Source organism: Mercenaria mercenaria, chromosome 9, assembly GCF_021730395.1.
Source record: "Mercenaria mercenaria strain notata chromosome 9, MADL_Memer_1, whole genome shotgun sequence".
Taxonomy (NCBI): Eukaryota; Metazoa; Mollusca; class Bivalvia; order Venerida; family Veneridae; genus Mercenaria; species Mercenaria mercenaria.
This window is the reverse complement of record NC_069369.1, coordinates 48,338,779-48,365,595: the sequence shown is the minus strand read 5'-3', so window position 1 is coordinate 48,365,595 and position 26,817 is coordinate 48,338,779. Positions and strand designations below refer to the sequence as shown.

General features: G+C 34.8%; 1 protein-coding gene and 1 long non-coding RNA gene across 4 annotated transcripts; one reads left to right on the top strand and one right to left on the bottom strand.

Moving 5' to 3' along the window:
• Positions 1-1,825: 1,825 nt before the first annotated feature.
• On the bottom strand, positions 1,826-3,734 carry LOC123547060 (uncharacterized). The gene is made up of 2 exons (XR_008372418.1): positions 3,521-3,734; positions 1,826-2,907 (listed from the first exon to the last, which is right to left on the bottom strand). It is a non-coding gene; the product is annotated as an uncharacterized LOC123547060 (long non-coding RNA).
• A 6,257-nt stretch (positions 3,735-9,991) lies between these two features.
• On the top strand, positions 9,992-24,915 carry LOC123547059 (demethylmenaquinone methyltransferase-like). 3 transcript variants are annotated; one of them, XM_045333830.2, is made up of 4 exons: positions 9,992-10,405; positions 20,566-20,702; positions 21,713-21,787; positions 22,415-24,915. In XM_045333830.2, the coding sequence occupies exons 2-4, from the start codon at positions 20,586-20,588 to the stop codon at positions 22,910-22,912; spliced, it is 690 nt and encodes a 229-aa protein (XP_045189765.2). In that variant the 5' UTR covers positions 9,992-10,405; positions 20,566-20,585; the 3' UTR covers positions 22,913-24,915. The 3 variants fall into 3 exon arrangements, with proteins under 3 accessions (XP_045189765.2, XP_045189764.2, XP_045189762.2); XM_045333829.2 differs by having other exon boundaries at positions 9,998-10,405; positions 21,713-21,928; XM_045333827.2 differs by having other exon boundaries at positions 10,006-10,405; positions 21,713-21,943.
• The last annotated feature ends 1,902 nt before the right edge of the window (positions 24,916-26,817 follow it).

Sequence of the window (26,817 nt, the reverse complement as noted above, 5' to 3'; positions counted from 1 at the left end):
ACAGGAGATTCAAAGATAAGCTATTTGATCAGTAAAGTAGGCATGTACACCATAGTCATTTTAATAGTGACTTAATTACACAAGAAGGCATATTTCTTCTTGCTGGAGTCTATACCTGATCAATAATGGACTTACTTTCAAAATGGCTGCATTTTATATCTGGTATACTAGATGTATTTGTTCAGCTAATGATAAAAAATTCTCCATTTAATAAGAGGACATACGACATCATGGTATATGATACATGATACAATCTCATGATACAGACTGCTACAGTCCAAAAAGTTTGTATCAGACAGATTAACCAGTTAATGGGCAATACGGTCAAACTTGTGTATAAATACCACCCTTGTGAAAGACAAATGGTCTTTTTTCATGGGTTAAAATACACTGTAAATGTTATAATTTAGAAACAAAACTTGGTCCCTGGAGCCAGGTAGTCTCTTTTAACCCTTATCATGCTGGACACAACTGATTCCGCCTTTTCAACCAGTGTAGATCATGATCAGCCAGCACATCCATGCAGTCTGATCATCATCTGCACTGTATACCATTCAGTCAAAATGTTTGGTAAGCACCCATTTTAACAGTTAATGGTAATGTCGTAATTGAAAGATGGACAAGTTCATTACATAAATTTACCATGGTAAGGTGGTCTTTAAAAACAAGTTTGACTGTAAATGATTTCTGGAGTACTCATGAGGCAGAAGCCTCTGGCTACAGTATACTAATCGTACTTATGGATTTTTACCGAGAAATAGTGACACACAATTTCTATTTTCGGCTTGGTCTGGCTTGTAAGGGATGGAATAACGAGTCTCATGTTAACGTTTTTGTTCATTCAATAGCTAGACATGTTGGTATGATGGACTTTATTTGTACATGGCCCCTATTGATTTCAATGTCACTGAATCGAATGTCAAGATTACAATGACCTGAACATTGGAAAAATGAATTCTGCATGGTATATGGACAAGTATTTCACCTAAGACCTTGGAACTTCACAATAATGTTGTTGGTCTTATGTGTACATTAACATTTTTGTTAAAAGGTCACTGCTTCAAAGGTCAAGGTCACAGGGACATGAACATGTTAGCTTGGTTGTTTTTATTCAATATCTGGACTAGTATTTCACCTAGGATCTTGATACTTCAAATTTATGATGGTTTTGATGTGAACATGACCTCTAATGGTTTCAAGATCACTAAGTCAAGGTCACAGGGACTTGAACATTGAAAATAATTTTTGCTCAGTATCTGGACAAGTTTTTCGCCTAAGACTTTGAAAGTTTATAGTTAAATTGATCTTTATGTGTATATGACCTCAAATGATATCAGGGTCAAAGGAACCTGAACATGTAAACCTCTGTATGACCTCAGATGATATCTAGGTCACTGAGTCAAAGGAATCTGAACATGTTAACTTTGTGTTTACTCAATATCTGGACAAGTATTACACCTAGGACTTTGAAACTTCATACCTATGTTAGTATTGATGTGTACATGACCTCATTTTATCTTCGGGGTCACTGGGTCAAACATTGAAAATGGTTTCTGTGCAATATCTGGGCAAGAATTTCACCTAGGGCCTTTGTCTTCATGTGTACCTTATCCAATTAATTTTTAGGGTAAAAGGTCAGGGTTACTTGAATGTTACTTACTACCAAAGGTAAGAACCAGTTTAGTGAATGGGAGCTAAACTGTTCAAATGCTGGGAGTTATAAGGTTTTAACTATAGAATGTATGGGGCTGTTCGGCTACTGACCAAACTTTGTTGAAACATTTTGTTCTTACTTATTCTATAGTTTGGTGAAGATATGATAAAAATAGTTCTATATAGAAACACATGAATCTTTGTACCTATTGTCCGACCAACATAGCCAGTCCCATTGCTTAGAAACAGCATAAAAATGAAAACAATTGTGTTATTTTCATACATTTCTTGCATAGAATTGCTTAATTTAAATATGCTTGTTCATAAAATACAAAGGATGTCTAAGAAATTCATGGAACAGTTTCATTTTACGGTATGTGTGGAGTTACTTTTTGTAAGCTTACAATGAATTCTTTATACAAATGCACACAACAAAAGACTAATTTCTATAAAACTGTTATGTTTGTTGGTTTACCTAATCTGTGTGTGACTAGCATGTCTGATGAATTTTTCAGTATTGAAAACAAATTCCAAAAACTTCTTAGACACCCTTCTTTTTTACAAGACACTAACTAACCATTGTTAAGCTTTTGATATGTAGATAGAACTCATGACTGTTATTAATAAATGATATATTACTGACAGACTGTAGTTACTTCAGCTTTATTTTAGATGTTGAAAATAACAGCACTTGAAAATTCATCATGATTTCCTGTAGTCTAAAGACAATACAAACTGTATCTCAAAAGTGTCAATCATAAGCAAACAAACTCAAATGATAAACATCAGTAGTTGAATGTGAAAAAAAGTCTCCAAGACCTAAACTAGAACTTTCATAAGGGTTTTATATTCACGGTCTTTAAAGGCACTGTATAGGTGAATAATCACACGACTGTCTTGACCATGCTTTGAAAAACTGGGTTATTCTCTGAGTAAATTACATATGGCACAAAAATCGTCAGATCTCTTAAATGACAATGTAACTCAAACGAAACATGCAGGCACAAAGCCTGTGTACTGTCCCGAGGCTGAAGGAAATTTTCGCCTTATAGCTAGAACACAGCAACTAGGAATCACTCGTCTGATTCCAGCCCCCAAATGTCCATGTCTCCAAAGTGTAAAATTGCAATATCCTGCATGTCGCATGGTTCTATTGTAATCTTCAACTCGTTGGCGATGTCTTCCAAACATATCCCTGTAGTAGGCCTGTCCTATTGCCAACACTTCAGGGTCAAGAACAATACGGTTCATTTGCTGAAAAAAACACACACTTTTCATGAATTTACTGACTTATCTGTACCTGATTTGATACATAATACAGTACAACCTCTCCAGAGCAGCCCTCTCTTGTGCAATAATTGCTCTATAGCATCATCAAAGTTTCTCTAAGCTGAAATATACTTTAAAGTTTACTTCTCTAGAACAAAAACCTGTACACAATTGTCAATATTTGTATCTCCCAAAGGGCACTGCTCAACAGAGGTTGCAATGATTGAAATTTGTGCTCTAAGATAAAGGGACACAATATAGACAGACACATGAAGAAAAATCAGATACATGTATTCTATAAAAAGGGACTTAAGTTTGCTACAATGTAATCTTGCTGTGTTAGATTGCCCCAATGTGCTGAATATGTGTGGAAACAAAACAAAAAAATAATAAAATTTTGACAGAACAAGAGAGTAATGTCAGTAATCCTATGATGTCTTATTATGATGTTGAATGTATGTGTCAAGTTTGAAAGCAATAGACATCCTGGTTGTGGAAAAACATAATTACATGCAGAACTTTCATGACACTGGCACTCATAAACAAAAGATGTCAAGCTGAAAAAACTAGTGTGGAATTTAAAAATAGATAGACTTACATCTCTCTGGCTCACACAGTTTTGTGGAATACAACCACAACATTTTTTTCAAACTCCGTGGGCATTTCTCTACAGAAACTACATCTGCACCATGATGGTACTATGTTGCCTGAAGAACCTGGAGGTGATGGTGGTGGAGTCCCGTCATGATGACGGTGTCATCCTCTAAAAGATCAATGAGAAGACCCGGCTCCCTCTTCAGTAAGGCCAGAACCAGATTATTTTCTTCTTGACTCGACGCTTTGTTGACAAAAAATGCTTGGCGCGATACCTACTGCATAACGTCATAGACCACGTGATTGTGCACCGTGAAACAATAAAGACAAAATCGAAGTAAAACTTCCTGTCGCAGTCGAGGTTGTACTACTGGAGGCCATGTTTATTTCGATTTGGTGTACCATGTGATCCGTCACGTGGTAGGGTGACGTTTGAACGCGCTAAATTTAGAACCGGAGATCTATCTTACTTTCATTTTTACATTTTTTTCCTTTACGATTATGACATTTTCTGTAAGTTTTTTTTTCACATGGAAGGTACTCTATATGTTATTTAGATAGATTGTAAGCAAGTTAGTGAAGAAATAATTTTTATTTTTAAAACATACTGGCACTTTAAAAGAACTTGTTCGTTTTTGTTCCTTTAGGTTATAGCAATTGAACAAGCCTGGGGATCAGTCCTTATAATTTTAGGACATGTGGCGCCCATAGCGTTAAAATTTATCAGAATTTGCCGGTTCCCGGCTTTGTTGAAGTCAAGGAACTTAGTGTATGGTGGATAGTGAATTGTCGCTGTGCCAAGTGTCGAAATTTCTTTTTTTCCTATTTAAAACTGTAATTAATGCAAACGCATTATGGAAGAGCTACTTTACAAAATCAAAGTATGGTCATACATGCAAATAGTTGATTTATTCTGTGCATCAGAATAATAAAGTATATGCATGCGAACATTTGATATAGAGCTATGCAGGAAGTATGTTATCAAACACCAAGCATATAGTGTTTATATTCATCAAAATTGCGTTACATAACATACATTTGTCAACAATCATAAAGCATTTGACAAAATGCAATTGAATGTTTGTCATGAATCATAAAGATTTGACCAAATACAATAATGTTTGTCATCAACAACAAAGCACTTTACCAAATGCAATAATAGTTGTCTTTAATCATAAAGCGTTTGATCAAATACAATAATAGAATTTTTGCATAAATAATCTTCCATATTGTCTAAACAGATATGTAACTTGTATAATTTTACCGCCGACGGTTTCGTCGGAGGACCGTCTCAAAATGTATCATTTTTCGTGAAAATATGCATACATCTTCATATATTAGATAGAGGGGTGGTCCTTGTCTGAGGAGCCATATCTTCATAACCTGATGTCCGATTTTAATAAATGATACCTTGTTGCAAAGGGTCAGCCAGTACCTAGAGAAAAGGGGCCACGTCAGGTTCGAACCCGGTCGGCTAGGGTTCAAGGTCAAATTCCGGTAATATTCTCAAAATATGAACTTGTCAGAGCAGTCAAGACAGTCCTGAAAACCCAAGCACTAACTTCAATGAGTCCAATGACACCATTGGAGCAATTCTCACGGCTCCCCGCGTTTGTGGGGTCGACACACGACAACGCGAAGTGACATCGCGATATATCATGCTTTTGAAAGGCGACATTTCAAAGTGGATCTCGCGACATTGTCATTTGGGATTGTCGCCGTCGTTTGCGATTGTCGGGTGTCACTTCGTAATGTCGCTATGTCACTTCGCGTTGTCATGTGTCGACCCCTATAAATGGCCCCAACAGGATTCCGTACTTATCGGTGTTAGTGCACTACAGACGCTATCGGATTACTTGACACGGCAGGTTATATATGCGTATCATATTATCATAAAATATATTTAGCAGCTCCTTTAAAATTAAGTCAAAACACGTTTAAATAGTTGTTCAACTGTTATTAATGCTTGGAGGTGTAATAGGCCGTGTTGAACCATTTCCACGTTTTGTTAAGTGTGACAAATTTTGTTATGGACAGGGACGTTTATTGGTAATTGCAAAATTAATAAGTTTAATTCCACTGGGCCATACACATGTGCACTTTTTCATAAAAAAATGAATACTTTTAAAAAAACTTAATCAAATTTAAATGTTGTAACTGATTGCAGGATTTTCTTACAGATTTTATTGTAAGTGTTTGCATAGCTGACAGGTATAATTCCACGGTTTTACAAAAGTGCTCCTTTGTAGACAACTCTACTACTCGACTGGGCAAATATCAAATATGAGGTACAATATGTTCATTACACAGAAGCAACGATATTGATTGACACAGTAAGGGAATATATTCCTTGAATCTTCATAAAATCGAAGTCAACAGCCAATAAATCTGACATGAAATTCCCAACAATTCTTCATGATAATGATGAATATCAACGTTCATTTGAACGGATGAAACTTTAGGAGTCGAGTACACAAGGTAAGGTGTAAGTATAACTCGGTTATATAAAAAGAGGTCAAAACATTAAATTTGATAATCATATATTTATATATTTTGATATAATCCGGTCATATTCACAAATGCACTACATTTCATTTAAAACCAACTAGAAATGTAGAAGTTGAGTACAAAAGAAACAGATGTAGTTTGTTTGTCTTAGTATGACTAACTTAAAAGGGGTATACATGTAACCCACAAAATAATAGTAGGGAATAAAAGTTCATTCTATATGCGTATGTTCGCTTCATGCTTATAATGTACGCCGAGTATTGAAACTGTAGGATCAGTTGAGTACACAATATGCAGATAAAGCTGTAATATAGCGAAGTGGGAAAAGCAGAAAAACTCAAAAATAATTAATGTACATGAAAGTCCTAGAATTACGAGCATGTTCACTTCATGTTGATGATTTTAACTAGGTAGAAACTGTAAGAGGAGTTGAGTACACGATATACAGATGTAGTTTTAATACGACCACGTTCAAAAAAGGTCACAACTCGCAAAATAATAATCGGACATGAAAGTCCTGAACATGTCGATGGTGTAGGTCAAATATCATTTGAATTTGCTCAATAATGAGCATACAAGAAAGTGTGGTTGACGAACAGAGGGAATATTTAAATACTATATTAGCTATAGTATCTGTAACATATCATCGTTCTTGATACAACGTAAAGAAATTAAATACTAACAACAGCAACACTTGTTAAGGTTTAGCTGTATATCACAAAACAACAGATTTTTTTAGCAAATGAACAGCATCTTGACACACAACTTATCTGTCCAATACATGTTTTACTGTTCTGTCCGACGGAGTTGGATACTTAAAATATTCTAAATGAGTTGTCCCCCTTTAAATATGAATGCCATTTGTAAAGAAATAGATGTAAACAATTGTCAAAACGATGTTTTACCTAGTTATGTAAAGTTTAAACACTCGGACGATGTTGCAAATGCATCAGAACGAAGACATGTAACAGCTTTTTAAAAATGGTGAGTTTTTAAAGGCACTGGATTGTCCAGAAGTGTGGCCCCTTCATGCAGACCCTTTCCGGAATTCAATATAAATATGCATAAATTGACAGTGGTTTTATACAGTAATATAAATGTTTTATACGCTGTTTTATTTTCATGTAAAATAATTCTTTCTTTCTATGATTTGAAGACGTTCGAACTTTTTTCTCCGAAACATGGACCTATACCTTAAATAAATGACTGAATGTATATCAAGGGGACCATTTACATTTTTAACATGGCCTTTCACTGATAACCTACAAGTCTAAATAACTTCCCAATGACATTTCGTTATCAAACGTAAATTACTTAAACATGAGTGTTAATTTTTTAATGAAATGAAATGTATGACATAGAATTCCCGAAAATATATACATGTTTTCGTATTGTGGTGTGAACCAATTTTCATTTCCATTGGATGTAAACTGTAGAAGGAAAGAGAAAAAAGGGGACGGATAAAGCAACACTGCGTTTATCGGCCAATTCAAAGCAATACAGAAACAGATTCTCTCTGTCCGTGCCCGGGGATGTAGCACAACAGGAAAAACACTCTGTTTATAGATGTAACCCCAGCCTTATAAAATAGAAAATGCAAAAGTTACTATCTTTAATAATTAGGTGTTTGAAGGGCTATTGCAGTAAAAGCAATTGCCTAGTTTGTATTGGTGTTTCTGTAGAGTCCATGGCCAAATTCGTAACTCAGCTATTTTATTTTCGTTTTGCTGATTGTATAGTGATTAAATGAACGTGCTTGCATGCATCGGTACTTTGGATACTTCAGTGATTAAACATTTGCTAAGACCAGTGAGCCGGACAGTTTGAGTTCGATCGAGTGCCCGTCAATTTCAAACAACATTTTCATCCAAAATTTTCAGTTTTAATAAGAATTCATTCTGGATTGCAAAGCCTGTAGATGTTGATTTGCATTCTTTGTTTACATGATTAAATACTTTCCTTTGCAGACGACGAGGATATTTACGGAGAGTTACTCTTATCGATTGACAATACAGCACTAATGCAGACCCTATATAATTCCTTATAAACCTTACCTAAAAGAAATCTTTGCAAATCCATTTTTTCTTGAATGATAAAATTTTGGCAGCCTACCATCTGTAAAAAGCTCACTATTACTGCAACAAAAAATCGGAAAAAGTGGGGTTTTACTGCTATATAAGAAAATTGTGCTCATCGTTCAAAACACAGCATTTTTTAGAGATTCCGGTTAAGGAACAGCGGTATCCTTCCAACATTACATGTTTTCATAATTGCATTTAAAGATTACCAAATTGTAAACTTATGTCGTTTACACAACCTATATTTCTCATACCATTCAATATCAGTGGCATCAGTCAGTATCCAATGAACAAAGAAAAGACAAGGAAATTTGCGCTATATTTTAACCGGATCTGCTTGTGACTAGACCTTAGAGTCTTACACTGCATTTGGTCTTGGTCAGTCTTAACGTTACAGTGTAAATAAAACTAAAAATATGCCTACAACTATATGACGTACACCATCTCTAGTGTTTTGAATATTACTGCTATTAAATTAGTTGATATCAAAACAGAATATTTTCTTAACTGAAATGAAAATCATTTGTCATAACTGAATGTTACATAAATGATATACTAATACTTTTATCACTGATTAAAAAAAAAAAAAAAAAAAAAAAAAAAAAAAAAAAAACATCCACATTCCCCAAATTGCAGTATTGTTTCACCACTTTTTTGTTGCTTGATTGCCGCTAAGTCACAAACGGGGACACATCTGTAACAGCAGAAGCCTTAACATTTTGACCTCCGTCCCCATTTAATGTTCTTTAAAAATGATTTAAATAATTGGCCATTGTATTCTCGTTTGCAGCGTCCTTCTCTACATCATAATTTTCGCTTTTTCTCATTTGTATAAAGAAGAAAGAAATTATACCATGTAAAGTGAAGCATGCATTCGGATACTTTTGGATATCATACTTAATCTAAATCTAAAGTGACAATACGCTGTGGTATTTACGGTTTAGGGACAGAGCACACAAGCCATTGAATTAATTTACACTACATGCAAAAAAACTGGAATAAAAACAGGCAAAATATTAAAATGCATAGTAAGGTTTCATTTATTTTAAATTTGATTAATCATGAAAAAGAACAACATATGTATATTTACAGGGGCTTCCTTGGCCGAGTGGTTAAGGTTGCTGATTTGGATTCACTTGCCCCTCACCACTATAGGTTCGAGCCTCGCTCAGGGCGTCGAATTCCTCATACGAGGAAGCCATCCAGCTGGCTTACAGAAGGCCGACCAAGCTGCCCGCCCGTGATGAAATAATGCACGGAAGGGCACCTTGGGTCTTCCTCCACCATCAAAAAACTGGAAAGTCGCCATATGACCTATAACTGCCTCGTTGTGACGTTAAACCCAACAAAAACATATTTTTATTTTGGAAAATATTGCTCAGTAGTAGTTCAATTCAACTACCGGGCCAGATTATGGCGAAATCTTTTTACCATTTTCATACTTGTGTAATTCTTTTGCGGTTTTTATTTAATTGTGCATCTAAACTTGACAATTGAATGGTATTTTCAAGTAGATGTTTTGTATAATTACATGGAAAGGTAAAAAGAAAAAAGAAGTACACATGTATCCCTCCCCATAATCTCATTTCTGAAGAAGATCCATAGTGGTCACATGTCAGACAAAGCTATCTCTCTAAGAAGATATGGCATTCCTATGGTGGCCACGAGATAGCTAGGTAGCTATCGCGATAAAAATGTAAACTTTTCAGGAAATGTGTGTGTTTTTGTCTGAAAAAAAAAATTGTCACAAGCTATTGTTCTAAAGTACACTACAGTTAAAATAGAGTAAATAGTATAGTAGACTGAGATTTAAAACGTTTCGTTACAGTTTTCACAGAAGTTGATGTGAGCTTTAGGACGTGTGTGTTTTAAATATAATATTTTAACACGTATTATGCTTAGGTGATTTGATTTCTAGTGTTTCGATTTTTAACATAAGCAGCAGTCCACGTATTTATGTATGCGAGTATTTTTTATGGGAATTTACCACTATGCAAGTATGTAGCAGAATCTGTTTGATTGATGAAAAGACAAACAATTTCGAAATAAGCTGTCTCGACACAAAACGCCACGAACGTAAAAAAATGACGTTTCCAAGCGTTGTTTTGACGTTCCAATTGGTGGTACTGCAATACACCTTCTTCACCTTTAATAAGCTTTGAGTATGCATATTTTTAAGTAGTGTACATTACACGTCATAGATTTGGGTTAAATTATTCGGTCACACGGAAGACATCTGACAACAAACTAGAACATTTATTTACGATTGCTGGTCGAAGGAGCCTTTTCTGGAAGCTTGAAAGGTATGGTATCTTTTTCACTTGAGAATGAACGTTTTTTTTTTGCTCACATGTCACAAAGGTGACAAGGTGAGCTTTTGTGATCGCGCAGCATCCGTCCGTTAGTTCGTCCGTAAAATTTTGCTTGTGACCACTCAAGAGGTCACATTTTTCATGGGATCTTTATGAAAGTTGGTCAGAACGTTCACCTTGATGATATCTTGTTCAAGTTCGAAACTGGGGCATGTGCTTTCCAAAACTAGGTCAGTAGGTCTAAAATAGAAAAACCTTGTGACCTCTCTAGAGGCAATGTTTTTCAATGGATCTTTATGAAAGTTAGTCAGAATGTTTACCTTAATGATATCTAGGTCAAGTTCTAAACTGGGTCACGTGCCGACAAAAACTAGGTCAGTAGGTCAAATAATAGAAAAACCGTGTGACCTCTCTAGAGGCCATATTTTTCATGGGATCTGTATGAAAATTAATCTAAATGTTCATCTTAATGATATCTAGGTCAAGTTTGAAACTGGGTTAACTGCGGTCAAAAACTAGGTCAGTAGGTCTAAGAATAGAAAAAACTTGTGACCTCTCTAGAGGCCATACTTTTGAATGGATCTTCATGAAAATTGGTCAGAATATTCATCTTAATGATATCTAAGTCAACTTCGAAACTGAATCACGTGCCGACAAAAACTAGGTCGGTAGGTCAAATAATAGAAAAACCTTGTGACCACTCAAGAGGCCATATTTTTCAAGGGATCTGTATAAAAATTGGTCTGAATGTTCATCTTAATGATATCTAGGTCAAATTCAAAACTGGTTTAACTGCGGTCAAAAACTAGGTCAGTAGGTCTACAAATTGAAAAACCTTGTGACCTCTCTATAGGCCATACTTTTGAAGGATCTTCATGAAAATTGGTCAGAATGTTCAACTTGATGATATCTAGAATAAATTTGAAACTGGGTCACGTGCCAACAAAAACTAGGTCAGAAGGTCAAATAATATAAAAACCTTGCGACTTCTATAGAGGCCATATTTTTCATGGGATCTGTATGAAAGTTGCTCTGAATGTTTATCTTGATGATATCTAGGTTAAGTTCGAAACTGGGTCAACTGTGATAAAAAAACTAGGTCAGTAGGTGGTAAATTAGAAAAAACCTTGTGACCTCTCTAGAGGCCATACTTTTGAATGGATCTTCATGAAAATTGGTTAGAATGTTTAACTTGATAATATCTAGGTTAAATTCGAAACTGGATTATGTGCCGACAAAAACTAGGTCAGTAGGTCAAATAATAGAAAAACCGTGTGACCTCTCTAGAGGCCACATTTTTCATGGGATCTGTATGAACTTTAGTCTGAATGTTCATCTTGATGATATCTAGGTCAAGTTTAAAACTGGGTCAACTGCGGTCAAAAACTAGGTCAGTAGGTCCAAAAATAGAAAAACCTTGTGACCTCTCTAGAGGCCACAATTTTGAATGGATCTTCATGAAAATTGGTCAGAATGTTCACCTCGATGATGTCTAGGTCAAGTTCGAAACTGGGTCACATGCCGACAAAAACTAGGTCATTTGGTCAAATAATAGAAAAACCTTGTGACCTCTCTAGATGCCATTTTTTCAATGGATCTTCATGAAAATTGGTCAGAAATTTTATCTTGATAATACTTGGTCAAGTTTAAAACTAGGTCACATGAGCTCAAAAACTAGGTCATTATGTCAAATAATAGAAAAAACGACGTCATACTCAGTTCAAAACTGGGTCATTTGGGGACAGGTGAGCGATTTAGAACCATCATGGTCCTCTTGTTTATATAAATTATCTTCAGAATTAATAAGGCACCAGACAATCCAACATTTTAGCACTTTTGCATTGCATGTTTTCAGAGAATATGTATCAAAAAGGAATGTATATAGTTTGAAACAACTACATGAGACACAATTTAAATATATAAACACCATTTACATTTTATTGATTTATATACGTCTAACCCAGTGTGAATGTTTATTCATTTTACTCGTTAAAGATTGAGGTATTTCTGGTTTATAAAATATTGAAAAGTTCATTTTAATAACAAGCTGCAGTGTTTTTTTATTTAGATGTACTTTAAAATGACTGTGCATGCGTATATTTAATTTCCACTGATAACTGGATGTTTACGATGTTTTGCGCTGAACGATATCCCGTTTAACGAAAACCCTTTCCAAAAATTTAAAACATTTTTTTTTTCACGTAACTTTGAATAGAGGTCAATAAAAGTCATACATTTTTATTTATACATTTAACCTAAAGGTGAAAGCTGTTTTCTCGTGGTTCGTTTGTCGGTTGATTGCTTCGAAATGTTTAAAATGCTACTAAAAAGACATAATTGAATATTTTTATTTTTTTTTACTTGCATGACTGTGTATAAAATAGAAAAGATGACACGTAAATTAAATTTCGGAATTTATTGATTGATGAAACAGAAAGGACCGGGCGAATAATCGTAAGTCTAAGCATTCGGGTGCACAATAGGTATCCTTATGGGCATGTCATGATGACTGTCAAGTTTGAACAGTAAATCTGCATGTACCGTAACAGCAAGCGATAGTCTTAACACCGTTTGCAGACAAATGTAATTTATACACCGTTTGCAGACAAATGTAATTTATACACCATTTGCAGACAAATGTAATTTACACCTTAAAATGCTTCATTACTGGTAAGTTATTTTTTTATTTTTATTTTACATTGTTAACGTTTAACTGAAATATTTTAATAAAAGAATTTGTGTTCTGTTTGTGTAAAATGACAAATTTGCAGACAGGTCAGACTTTTTGAAAATATTGAAAAATACATTTACTCGTATTGAGAATTGTGTTACCAAAATAAAATATTCCCACTTTTGGATATCGATGTTTCTATTAGAAGATTTGATATAAATGTAAAAGAAATATTGATTTCATAATGTTATCAAATATTGTCTTCGCGAAGAATTTCGTTCGTTGTAGTTTATCCAAAAGGTAAAAACATCAAGAAAATGTATACTGACAATTTGTTTCATTTTTTTTTTAAACTTGACATCATCTATTTTCAAAAGAAATACATGACCAGTCATGCTTTTCGCAACAATATATCAAAAGGTTTGAAACAGATACATTTCTCATTAATTTTTAGGTTTCATACAAGAGTCCTTACATTTAATATAGTGCAATTAATTAAACTATTCTATAGCAATACCATAAGCCTCATGGGTAAATCTATAGCAGAACTGAATATGACGCCTTGTTAGCTGATAATACTAGTATGCATAAGGCATTTTTTTTCTGTTGATTTAATGCGAGGTACATGTTTATGTTTTCGCCGTCTGTCTACCTTGTTATATAACTGTTTATCTCTCTATATTTAACTTGTCCGCACTTAATCGCAAAATCCAAGGAGAAGAATTCTATAAGACAATGTGTCTTTCATTCTAATCCTTTCCTACTTTTCTTGTTCAAACTATGATGTATGTATTTAACTTGTACATGTATTACTGGGAATAAAAAATGTTTAAACTAATTGCAAAATCTACTGAACGGATTTCAATGAAAGTTCACAGGAGTGGTTTCTAGTTTTTTTCATTTCATCTGCATGCTAGGGTAATTTTTGCCGAACTATGGCCCCTTTATGTACAGCTTCAGAACTGTTTTCAAGACTGGGTCTCCTATATTTGATGGAATAGAATAAAAAAATTATAGAAATAAAAAGTTATAAACGCGCTATTTTACGGGTTTTATGGTTGTGGTATTGCTTTGAAAAGAAGAGGCCGTGATAACTGCAAATGTCGATTCCTGAAGGAAGTAAGCTTATGTCTGTCGTAGAAAGGTTAAACTTTCCTGCTGGAACTAGCCTCGAGGACACATTGAATAATATTCCGAAATCGGTAAAAAAAGTAAGCGGTAGCATATTTAGACCAGATGTTTACGCTATGACTATACAGCGAGTATAATAATCTGCTGTTGATTTTAGATTGAGATGGGAATATCCGGTAAGAGGTATTGTCAGTACGAGTCTCCTCCTTGTTACCGCCAAAACAGTTACCACAGAACCGTATTCTACAACCAGTGGTAGCTTATTTATCTTCCATGCCATAGTTACTATTTATAGAATAAATAAGGCACAATTGAATACTTTGTAGCAATATTTCTTAACGTCGCGTATTATCATAGCACGGTAAAATAGGTACAGCAACAGAATTCCAGATTAGCTTATCAATTGTAGCGTTAAATTAAGTTTATTTGTCATAAAATAATTTCCTTTGTGTGAAAATATATATTACAGCGATGAAAGAACAACTATCAAGACATTGTCGGTGTGCAATAATACAGTATCCCTGGAAACAAATTTTGTTTGCACATTGGCTGAATTGAGAAAACAGTAAAAAGCTGTTGTTCGTCTAACAATAAAATTATAGAATTATTTGAAACGTGCTGGGTTGTGCCAAAACGTATACTCTACCAAAGGTATCATTCAGGTTCTAAAAAGATAACACGTAGCGAAAAAAACAACAACAGGACAACCTGAGTTGGAAAAATGCATTCTCTGTTCAGCAGATATTTATTCGAGACACTAGAAGGTAACACGGACGCGCTATGTATATCACAAACAGAGTACAAGGAAACAAAGAATTAAGAAGCCTAACATTAGTTAGGAAGTCGACATCGTCATCAAAAACGTTGTCCTATCAAACGATATGTAAACCATTAACCCTGATCGTGACCGCAGGTTTAGCATCGTAAAAAGTAATTGACCGCATACCACCTAGATTTCATACAAACATACATTTTGACAAAGATTTATGATGATCAAATGGAAGAAGTTGCCTATGAAGTGTTTACAAAGATTTTTCTATTATTTGACCTAGTGACATAGTTTACGTTTAATTTCATAGAGACAAACATTCTGACAAAGTTTTATGAAGATCAAGCCAAAAATGTCCTCTAAAGTGTCAACAAGGTTTTTCTATGATTTGATCTAATGACAAGGCTTTTGACATCAGGTAATCCATTTTCAAACTTGACCTATATTTTTAGCTCACCTGTCACAAAGTCCGTCGTCCGTGCGTGCGTGCTTGCGTAAACGTTTGCTTGTGACCACTCTAGAGGTCACATTTTTCATGGGAGCTTTATTAAAGTTGGTCAGAATGTTTATCTTGATGATATCTATGTCAAGTTTGAAACTGGGTCATGTGCGATCCAAAACTAGGTCAGTAGGTCTAAAAATAGAAAATCGTTGTGTTCAGATCACTTGCCCCTCATCGATGTGGGTTCGAGCCTCACTCGGGGCGTTGAATTCTTCATGTGAGGAAGCCATCCAGCTGCCTTACGGAAGGTCGGTGGTTCTACCCAGGTGCCCGCTCGTGATGAAATAATGCACGGAGGGGCACCTGGGGTCTTCCTCCGTCATTAAAGCTGGAAAGTCGCCGTATGACCTATCATGTGTCGGTGCGACGTTAAATAAAAAAAAAATAAATCCTTGTGACCTCGCTAGAGGCCATATTTTTCAATGGATCTTCATGAAAATTAGTCAGAATATTTACCTGGATGATATCTAGGTCAAATTTGAAACGGGTCATGTGCGGTCAAAAACTAGGTCAGTAGGTCTAAAAATAGAGAAACCTTGTGACCTCTCTAGAGGCCATACTTTTCAATGGATCTTCATGAAAATTGGTCAGAATGTTCACTTTGATGATATCTAGTTCAATTTCGAAACTGTGACACATGCCGTCAAAAACTAGGCAATTAGGTCAAATAATAGAAAAACCTTTTGACCTTTCTAGAGGCGATATTTTTCATGGGATCTGTATGGAAGTTGGTCTGAATATTCATCTTGATGATATCTAGGTCAAGTTCGAACAGGGTCAACTGCAGTCAAAAACTAGGCCAGTAGGTCTACGTCGGCCGTGTGTCCGTCCTTAAACTTTTGATTGTGACAACTCTAGAGGTCACATTTTGAACTTCATAAAATTTGGTCAGAATGATTGCCTTGATGAAATCTAGGTCGATTTCGAATATGGATCATCTGTGGTCAAAAAGTAGGTCACTGGGTCAAATCAAATAACACCCTTGTGTATGCAATAGAGGTTGTATTTTTCAATTGATCTTCATGAAATTTGGTCAGAATGATTGCCTTGATAAAATATAGGTCAAGTTGGAATATGGATCATCTGGAGTCAGAAACTAGGTCACAAGGTCATATCAAAGAAAATACTTGTTTAAACTCAAGAGAACACATTTTTGGTCCAGTCTTAATGAAAATTGGCCAGAATATCACTAGGTCAAACATGTTTACACTATTATGGTGTGTTTCTCAGGTGAGCGACCTAGGGCCACCTTGGCCCTCTTGTTTATAAAGAGAAATATTGTGATAATCAAGTAGACAATGTGGCCTATAGAGTGTGAACAAGGTTTTCCTATGACTTTACCTGGTAACCAAGTTTAAAAACTCAGGTAACACAGTTTCAAACATGAACTAGATTTTTTAAAGACAAACATTCTGACAAGTATAAGTTGTCGTTGGGTACTTGTCACACCGCCCTGGTGTGACAATCCACCGACAGCTGACTTGTTTTCCCTGTCATGAGGCTCTGATAAAAATGGATTTATTGCATGAAATGTCATCATACAGACAATTTTACCATGTTTTTCGGCGAACGCCGTCTAAGAATGAATTCATGTCCTGGACTGACTCATGCCACGTGACTGAAGTTTGCAAATCAGACTTCTTGATAACGCATTATAGATAATTTATCAGAATGAAAGATTTATGCAGCACTCTGCCTGATTGGACGAGGGTGTCCTTTTTCAACTCTGTTGATTGTGCAACGCTAAGTGAAATGACAGACGAAGCGTTTGTCGTTAATGACGCTGTTTATAGTTTTAAAGCTACGTTTCGCTCAGTATATTAAGAAGAATATTGATATATCTAAAAAAGATAAGTAAGTTTAATAAATATAATAAAAACCTGTTCAAATACCAACATATGTCAGTCTACAGAAAAAGCTGATACGGTCTGCCTATCACATTAATAAGGGTGTGATTAGCCGATTGATTAAGGTCTTCTAGGTAGAGAAGTGGCTTTAATTATTTGTCGAAGGATAAACGAAACAAGTTTGGACTTCTATGAAACCTTTGTGAAACATTAAAAGAAAACCATTTAAATTGTTAAAGTGTGGTGTTTATTTTTGCTATTTGAAAAATGTTAGACAGATGATAGAATAACACAAATGTTATGAAAACCTCATAAACTTCTTTTCTTATTACAATTCGCTGACCATTTTTTTAGAGATATTTCATGTTTTATTTTGTGTTTTTGTGTATAATTATCTTGGTTTCTTGATAAGGGTTGTCTGGAATGTCAGTTTAAAATATTAACTTATTCTTCTTATCAGGGGCAGTGTATGGAAATTTGAAGTCGTATTTTCTCTTTCCATTTTTTTGGGAAAATCTCTTGAAGGAAAACAAAGTTTTATGAAGATGAGGTAAAAATGTGGCCTCTAGAGTGGTAACAAGTTTTTCTCGTTAACTGACCTAGTGATCTAGGTTTTGGCCCAAGATAACCAATTATCAAACTCGTGCAAGATTTTATTAAGGATAATATTCTGACTAAGTGTCTTTAAGATTTGGTCAAAATTGTAATCTCGAGAGTACTAACAGTCAATTGCTAACGAGAGTCGACGCACGATACACGACAGACGATACCGGACGCCGGACACAGGTGATGACAACAGCAGTGCTCAGGTGAGCTTAAAGCTTGGGAAATTATACTTTTTATGTTACTCTAATTAGAATAATTATATGAAACATGTCTAAACAATCACCTAACCGGTGACCCTGACTTAATAAATATGAAAAAGGCAAGGCGTCAATCATGTTTACAGTGATGTCAGCGTTGTATGAAAACACTGGTAGAAAGTGGAAGAATTACTGTCTAAAGCTAGAAGGTCACGACTATCAATATTTCATATTGCAGGCAAAGACAGCAACACGCTTTAGAAACATTCAGCTATCAATAATTTCCATTTTGATCGGCCCTTCGCATGATGCTTAATAGGAGTCTTCCTTGCCTGGTTTGATCTAGTTCTTTGCTTTGTATTCTTTCGGACGTAGACATTGAAACAGACGTCACCTTTAACATAAAAAAGGTCGCCACAAATAATATGACTGTGTTCTAATATAGGATTTTCGTTCATGTAAGATGATGGTTCATAATTAGATTTAGCGATTAACCCGTAAATATTTAATAATATAACTATAAATCTACTCAATTATGCATCATATGTCATTCCTCATGTTCATCGACAACACATGCGTGATGAGGTAAAATTGATATACATGTATAAAGATAAAACACAAATCAATAACAAAATGTAACATAGCGTTGTTAAATTTACGACGTTTGACGGTAAAGAAGTTTCTCAACATCGTACCCGATGTTTAAAAGAAATAAACTATTTCACATATTGATTTACGTTGAACAGTACCACGTAATATGTTCTGCACTGTAATGTAAAAGCCACGGCTAAACCTGGGCAAAGATAGAGTGTGGAGCCAGACTTAACCTGTTTCCGAAGGAAAAATAGGAAAAATACGTAAAATGTGTTTAGAAGGACCGAAATGTGTGATAAAGGCGGGAAAGATTTGTAAAATAATAACATGACGCTCTAACAATGAACTTAAAATAGCATGACCCTTCTTTATACAGCGCATGATATAAATAAGTCCGTTGCTATTGTCGTCGGGTCATTTCAATATACACAAATCATAGTATTGTTATAATTGAACAAGACATTGCCGATATTTGTTTTTTAACTTAGACATAAAATGCCAATGGTATATAAGTCATCGTATACATATCAAACAACAAGAACCATTTGTAAGCCACTTTCAATATTTTAACTGATCAGGAAAAAGGAATACTGCTAACGTTTTGCCTCTCTTTTATACCTAATGTATAGTGCAGTCTGGTTAATTCTGTGTTTGTATAATTTATATACACTGGTCAGTATCTTTCATACTTTCAAATATGAAACATGACTCCAGTATACCTTTTAGTTAATCTCATTTATGGATGTGTAATGTAGCTTATGCAGTTAGTTATTTCACGGAGTCAGTGACCAAGACATACATCAAACCAAAACATACAACATGACCAAAACATACAACGTTAATTTAACATAATATAATTTCGATCCCTAAAAAGTGAGACATACATTCTTAGAGTGTAACGGTCAAAAGTCGAATACCATGTGCAAACGAAAACAAAATCTACCGGTTGTCAAGCGTTGATGGTGCAAAACAATAATTGTTATGATTAAGTACATAAGCACAAAATCCAGACGGAAATAAGCACAAGCTCTATGGATAAAAATGATCAAAAACAGCTTTAAAAGTAGACACAGTTTTGCATTTTTAACATAAACGATGTCAATGCTAATTCCTTTAAATCTGTGTTACAACTTTAGAAATAAATTTAGGTTATATCAAACGAATCAGATAAAATTGTATATTATGTACATTTATTTCGGATTTTGTGGCGCAAGTTAATTGGCGTATAACGTTTGGAATTTTTCTGTTTTGCTCTGTCTACCGATTGCAAATACCCTTCCTACAATTTATAGGTTGTTTTACGTTCTTAATATTTAAAAACATATCAAAATCATTTGGAGGTTTTACGAAATAATATTTAAGGAACGTTATATATTAACTGTCGGAAAGAATTATTTTATAAGGAACGGTCTCATATTTTGATGTAAAATATAATTGAAATATCAAAAGATGATACGATATTACCAATAAAATCTCGAAGCATTGAACCACCAAACAGACGTCTTCAAGTAATGTATAAATCATGTCATAGGTTGTATTTATTTTAAAACTGAACATCACATTGTATTCAAATATATTCAAAATTTTAAGAATAAGTAGGAAATACCTGTCTTTTATGCAAACGTTTTACAGTTGCAAAACAAGTGTTATTTTCGTGCAAGAATTTTAGAGTATTGTCAAATTCATTTACCTCTTTATCACGTCGTTCAAATTATTCTATGAATATTCAGAATTAATAGTTAGGTGGAAATAAACACCACTTTGCCTGAACCTTGGAAGGTAAAACAGTGCTGAATTGATAAATGCACCATTTTGTCTTTAATTTATATTTAAGCATACAAATACAATAAGGAAATGAGTAAACGAGCCGACTATGAGCGTATATCAACTGTATATGATAATACTGTATCTCCAGTTGGTTCTGACGTCATTGTTGCCATGATACAGCTTTACACAGGAAAACAACTGAAGGTATGTTTCTTCATACAGATTTGTACATTTATGACAGCTGTTGATATATAAATACGGGACTTCGTTGTACTCGTATATATATGTAGATTTGCCAGTAATAAACATATTAAAGTCGTTCGAAATTGTAATTGGATTGCCTTCTTACAAATGAAAGAATTAAAATGAAAATTTAAACGTGTGCGGCTAAGATCGGATACGAGTGCAATGATTTAGTGTTAATATTACAAACGTTATTTTTTTGTTGGATTTAACGTCGCACCGATACAGTTTAGGTCTTATGGAGACTTACCAGCTTTGATGTAGGAGGAAAACCCCAGGTGACCCTCCGGGCATTCTTTAATCACGGTCGGTTACCAGGGTAGAACCACAGACGTTCCGTGAGACAGCTAGATGGATTACTCACATTGAACGCTCCGAAAGAGGCTTGAACCCACATCGGTGAGGGACAAGTGATTGAAGACAGTGACCATAACCACTCGGCTACGAAGGCAACACAGTCATCCTGAGCGTTGACCATTGATTAGTTTAAGAACATGTTAAAACCACTCACTGAAAGCGAAAAAGCAACAGTCATAAATTAAGCTTTATAGACACGTAAATATTTAAAAAAAAAAATCATAACTTTTCGGAATTTGTATGTGTGCGTGTGTGGGAAGACAGGGGAGGGGGAGGGGGAGAAAATTATAAAAAATGCAAGTGGTCATTCTGCTTTTAATTTCACCCACTGTTAACTGTTGCATAACATGTTGAACACTATCCCTCATAATACCTAAATTGATAAATTCATGTAAATACACGACAAAAGACATTGTTTTAAATTTATTTGAGTTGCAAAGAAACCGTTAATAAACATTAACAGTAATAATTTGTGCGCCGAATGTTTGTCTGAACCACTTGCTGTATTTAGTAGCATACAATCATTCGAAATAGAATATCATTTGTAAAACAATCAATGTAGGAACAGCGAATCAGTTGGTAATATAAATTGTGACAGATCCTAGTTATTTTAGGATACACATGTTTTGGATGCTGGATGTGGAACTGGTAATTATGCAAAAGATCTAATCGATTACGGAGTTGGCCATGTAAGTTTAATAGACGCATCCACTGGCATGTTAGAAAAGGCAAAGGACAAACTAAAAGGTGCTGAATATGCGAGAAAAGTGGTGGATATCGTGGATAGTAAGATACCACCATTACCTTTTCCAGATGAAACATTTGATGCGGTAATGTTTAATCTTGTAAGCAAATAATGATAACAAATCTTTTGTGTTCTAAATGTTACTAGTAGTTGTAGACAGAAAGTAGCTATCGGATTAAAAATTCTGTTATGCTTGAATTTGTGTGTAAAATAATAGATTACATGTTTTGTTCAGTAATTAATGAAACAAATACAAAAGTATTAGACTTTCATATTTTATTCAAAGTAGAAATTATCCGAGAGAGTATGCATGAAATGTAAACTAGAACAGTATGAAAAATCTACATATAAGTTCTACTCATGCACATATCCGTCAACTTTCCAATACAGTTGATATTTAAGGCAATAGCTACCTTAAAGATATAGAAGATGTGCCAAAAACGTTTGACAGCAATAATTTAGTCCGGCAAGTCTGGCTGTTGCTTGTTTTTGTTCCAGTATTGGTTGATCTAAACCTTGATGTCTGAACCTAAAACTGTGTCTCGCTGAAGAACTGTGTTTTTCTTCCTAGGTTTTGAATCACTTAGATGACGAAGATGATAATGAGTACCCCACTTGTGTTGAGGCATTGAAGGAAGCAAAAAGAGTTCTTCGAAAAGACGGATTGATAATCAGTTCAACAGTTTTACCATCTACGCTAAAACATGCAGTTTGGTATACTCAGCTTAATACGTCTTTGACCGAAAGATATATCAAACGATTACCTTCCCTAGAACAATTTGAATACATGTTTCAAGCCGCCGATATATCATGTGTTCAGAAAATGAATATATCAGGCTCGGATTTGCAAAAAGTGTACCACTGTCTGGAAGGTCCGCTTGATTCTTCCTGGCGAGCAGATCAGGTATACTGGCTTAGTGCTACTGAGGGCGATTTGAATGTTGTCAAACAAAAAATTAAAGAATTAAAAGCTAAAGGCAAACTCGATGAATGGGTCAAACAACATGATAATGTCAACACTTGTGGCCTTCTGACTATCTTCGTCTGCAAACCAATAAGGAATATCTAATTGAAAAGTAGTTCTGATTGTTGTATACTCCCGAAGTCGTGGCTCGTTATATATACAGATTACCTGGACAAATTAAACCCTCGTGCGAAAATGTAAAATATGTAAGGAAAGCTCATGGAAGTTTTTGTAGGAAGTTCTGCACGTTTGATAAACCGGAAGTAATGGTGTAACGTCATCATAGTCGTCTTTTTAGTTAGTTTGTTACATTTTGAAATTCAACAACAATAAATCACTAGGAGACTGCAAATAACGAAAAATATGTTGATAGAAGGAAATATCAATAGGCCCAAGTAAACAGTATCATTAAAAATAAAGTAGCAAATCTGAAGCAATAATAAACATTTCGGGTACTCAAGTCAAAACCTAGACAGGAGCTGAACATGTAAAAATATTTGCCGTTCAAAATTCACACTTGTTGAGAACCGGGTTTTAGTGGGGCTAGTGTGAGATACAATTTCTTTATTATTTTATTGTTTTATTATTCTATTAACTATAGGTTATGTACCCTGGTCATTGAGCTACATATTGAAGTACATGACTTGTGCAAGTCCATACATAATGCTTTTGGCAGAGATTTATCATAAGCATAAGTCCATTTTATGAGAAACCTTCAAAACTGTATCTCCCTCAAGTTATTGGAGACTGTTGCTAAAAACAGGTTGTGCTAGATCAGCAGTTTATTAATATTTTTGCATAATCATACATTTTAGTCTTTCTGAAAATAAAATTATTTATATCTTCTACAAAACATCAAAATCTAGCTTGCATTCTTGCCATGTTTATGGACTTTAGCAGATATTGCCAAAAACAATTTTATTTAATTAACCTGTCCACCTTTGACCTACTTTCGCTGTATAATCTCTCTCTCTCTCTCTCTCTCTCTCTTTCTCTATCTCTCTCTATATATATGCAGACAGTTTTGATCAATTAGGGTCCAACTACTGATAATTATCATATCTCTTTCCTGAAAACAGTTGTTTACCTATCAAAGAAGTCCCTGTAAATATGATTGAAAAAACAGTTAGGGGTTCTCAGTAGTTGGTCATCTAAAGGTCAGCCATATTGAATTTCCAGGCACCTGTTGACTATATCTTTGACAACCAATCTAAGCAATACAAAGTAATGTCTCTGGGAAATATTTACATAGGAAGATCCCAAATATTATAAACTTCATTATGATATACTTTATAGTATCAAATTATGTGTATATTACTTGTACTAATAAAAAAGGGGCCAGAGTCATTAACCCAGTAAAATCTGAAATCTAGGCCATTACAGGTACTTGAAATTGAATTTAAGGGGCTTCTAGACTGGGTTGAGAATTGGAATTTTACTCATTAAAAAGAGAAATTTAAGTAGGTTAAATTTACATTTTGATTTTCTTGCTTTTGGAGAAAAACCAAACAGTGGAGATAAAAAGGGGTGATTTTAGCAAACCACATCCTGTTCTCTACTAGTTTTTGAACTACAACTTGTGTATCTAACTAATCTAGTAATTAATTAATTTCTTTAAAATAACTTGTGATATTTGGATTTTACTTACAATGTGGATAAATAATAGATTTAAAGTTTTCTAATGGTGAAAGTAAAAGATGCTCTGTTATAGCTGTGGCTCTTTTTCTTGATTTTACTTTAAATCTTACAGTGTTTTTGCCATTTTCTTATTCTTTGGGACTTAACAATTTTCAAGACATTTAGCTGGCAACAAACTGCAGAATCATATGCAGGTTGTAGCTCCCTTAATGACCGCTATGGGTAATATACCCTGTATATTATTAATCCTTAATTTCTTTTGTTGACCTGTGCTTCACAGGTATTTTCCCCTAGTTCCTGTGCTTACTTTATGAACTTAGTGTTTTTTCCATTTAAAGTGACTTTTGGTGATTTTTTCAAGTCGTCATGGAATTTGGAAATTACCAGAAATATTAATCTGAATATTTGGAACTGTTTACATTGGTCTTGTGTACATACTCAATGTAAATAAAAGACTTAGTTAGACTTCATACTGACTTGATTGTTAATCTCTGAGTGAATAATTATTGACACAGCTGGAGTGTACCTGTGTGCTAGTTCCTAACAGACAGTTGCGGCTCCTCTGATATTTTTAATCATAGGAACAAAGATTCCCCACAGGGTCTCTGACTAGCCCTAAATAGTCAGTGGTGTCGGTCTCCTGATATTTATTGGTGACCCTGTCCCCATTCCGGATAACTCACCCCCTCGATTAGCCCACGGGAAAGTAAGGTCCTTAACACACTTAACAAAAAGTCGGCGACCATTTGTAATTTTCAGCAATATCATAATGCACAATTCTAAAGTACAGTAGATTGCAATCGACATGACCAATTTACGAAAGGAATATACCAATGTAAACATAAATTACCATTTAGTATGTTATTTCTTTTATAATTTCACATACGCTGAAGACATGTTTCCATTAAAGAAATCAATATATTATTCTGCTGTGCATTTCTTACTTTCATTTTCACTGCGGTTATCATCTTTGCAAATAATGCGCATTTTCGAATTTTACTAATGACCAAATGTATCTGTATTTTACAGGACATAATTTAGTATATACATATATTGCGATAATAAAATACATCAACAATTTATTTGATTGTATAATTTGAAAGTAATTGTTTTTTTGTCATCGGATTATAACTGCGAATTTATTTCCGGTGAATAGCTCCTGAATATCTTTTCGCGATGTAAGAAACTGGTTGAAACAATTTTAGTAGGAAACAAGCTTTTAAAGCTTAGGTAAGTATTTTTAAACAGGTATGAACAAACAGATAATGTTAAGGTTTATTTGCTTTGTATATTACATTGATCACCTCATAATCGGCTGTAACAGCTCATGTCTGGTCCTGCCGGATTTTTTGAAAGTGCATTTGTTCTCGCGATTTTTGTATGGTGTACATGAATGACAATAACACAGTTGCATTGGAGCGCCTGGTGACTAACTATATTTCCTAAATTACAAATACCTGAATAAAATCTGAAAAGTAGATCCCTCGGAAGCACCGAGAACAAGGCAAACAGTGAAAATAGCAGACTCGGTTTGATCGAGTCTGTTCATGAGATCGAGTCTGTTCATGAGCAGTAATGAAAAATGCAACACCGCCCACGCCCCCTAGCACCGGCTTAAGCAGTATTCAATCTTCAAATCTAAATGAGTTAAAATCAATGATCCCGAAGGACCAGAAAATATAACAACACTGAGATGAAGTCGGGGCGACTTTTTACGGCCGCCACACAGCACTTTACACCCGCTGTTGTTAAGTAAATAAAATCTGGAAAGTAGATCCCTCGGAAGCACCGACAACAAGGCAAACAGTGAAAATTGCAGACTCGGTTTGACTGAGTCTGTTCATGAGCAGTAATGAAAAATGCAACACCGCCCACGCCCCCTTAGCACCGGCTTAAGCAGTATTTAATCTTCAAATCGAAATGAGTTGAAATCAATGATCCCGAAGGGCCAGAAAATATAACAACACTGAGATGAAGTAGGGGCGACTTTTTACGGCCGCCGCACAGCACTTTACACCCGCTGTTGTTAAGTAAATTAAATCTGGAAAGTAGATCCCTCGGAAGCACCGAGAACAAGGCAAACAGTGAAAATTGCAGACTCGGTTTGACTGAGTCTGTTCATGAGCAGTAATGAAAAATGCAACACCGCCCACGCCCCCTAGCACCGGCTTAAGCAGTATTCAATCTTCAAATCGAAATGAGTTGAAATCAAGTCATTTCTTATTAAACAGAATATTAAGTGTTTGAAACTTGACAAAATTGACACACTTTATATTGGAAACATGCTGAAGGTTATGTTTGAAAAGGAATGCCATTGGAGAGCAAGAAATGCTTCGGTTAAGCTGGTGGATTATTGACATAAAAGAATGACT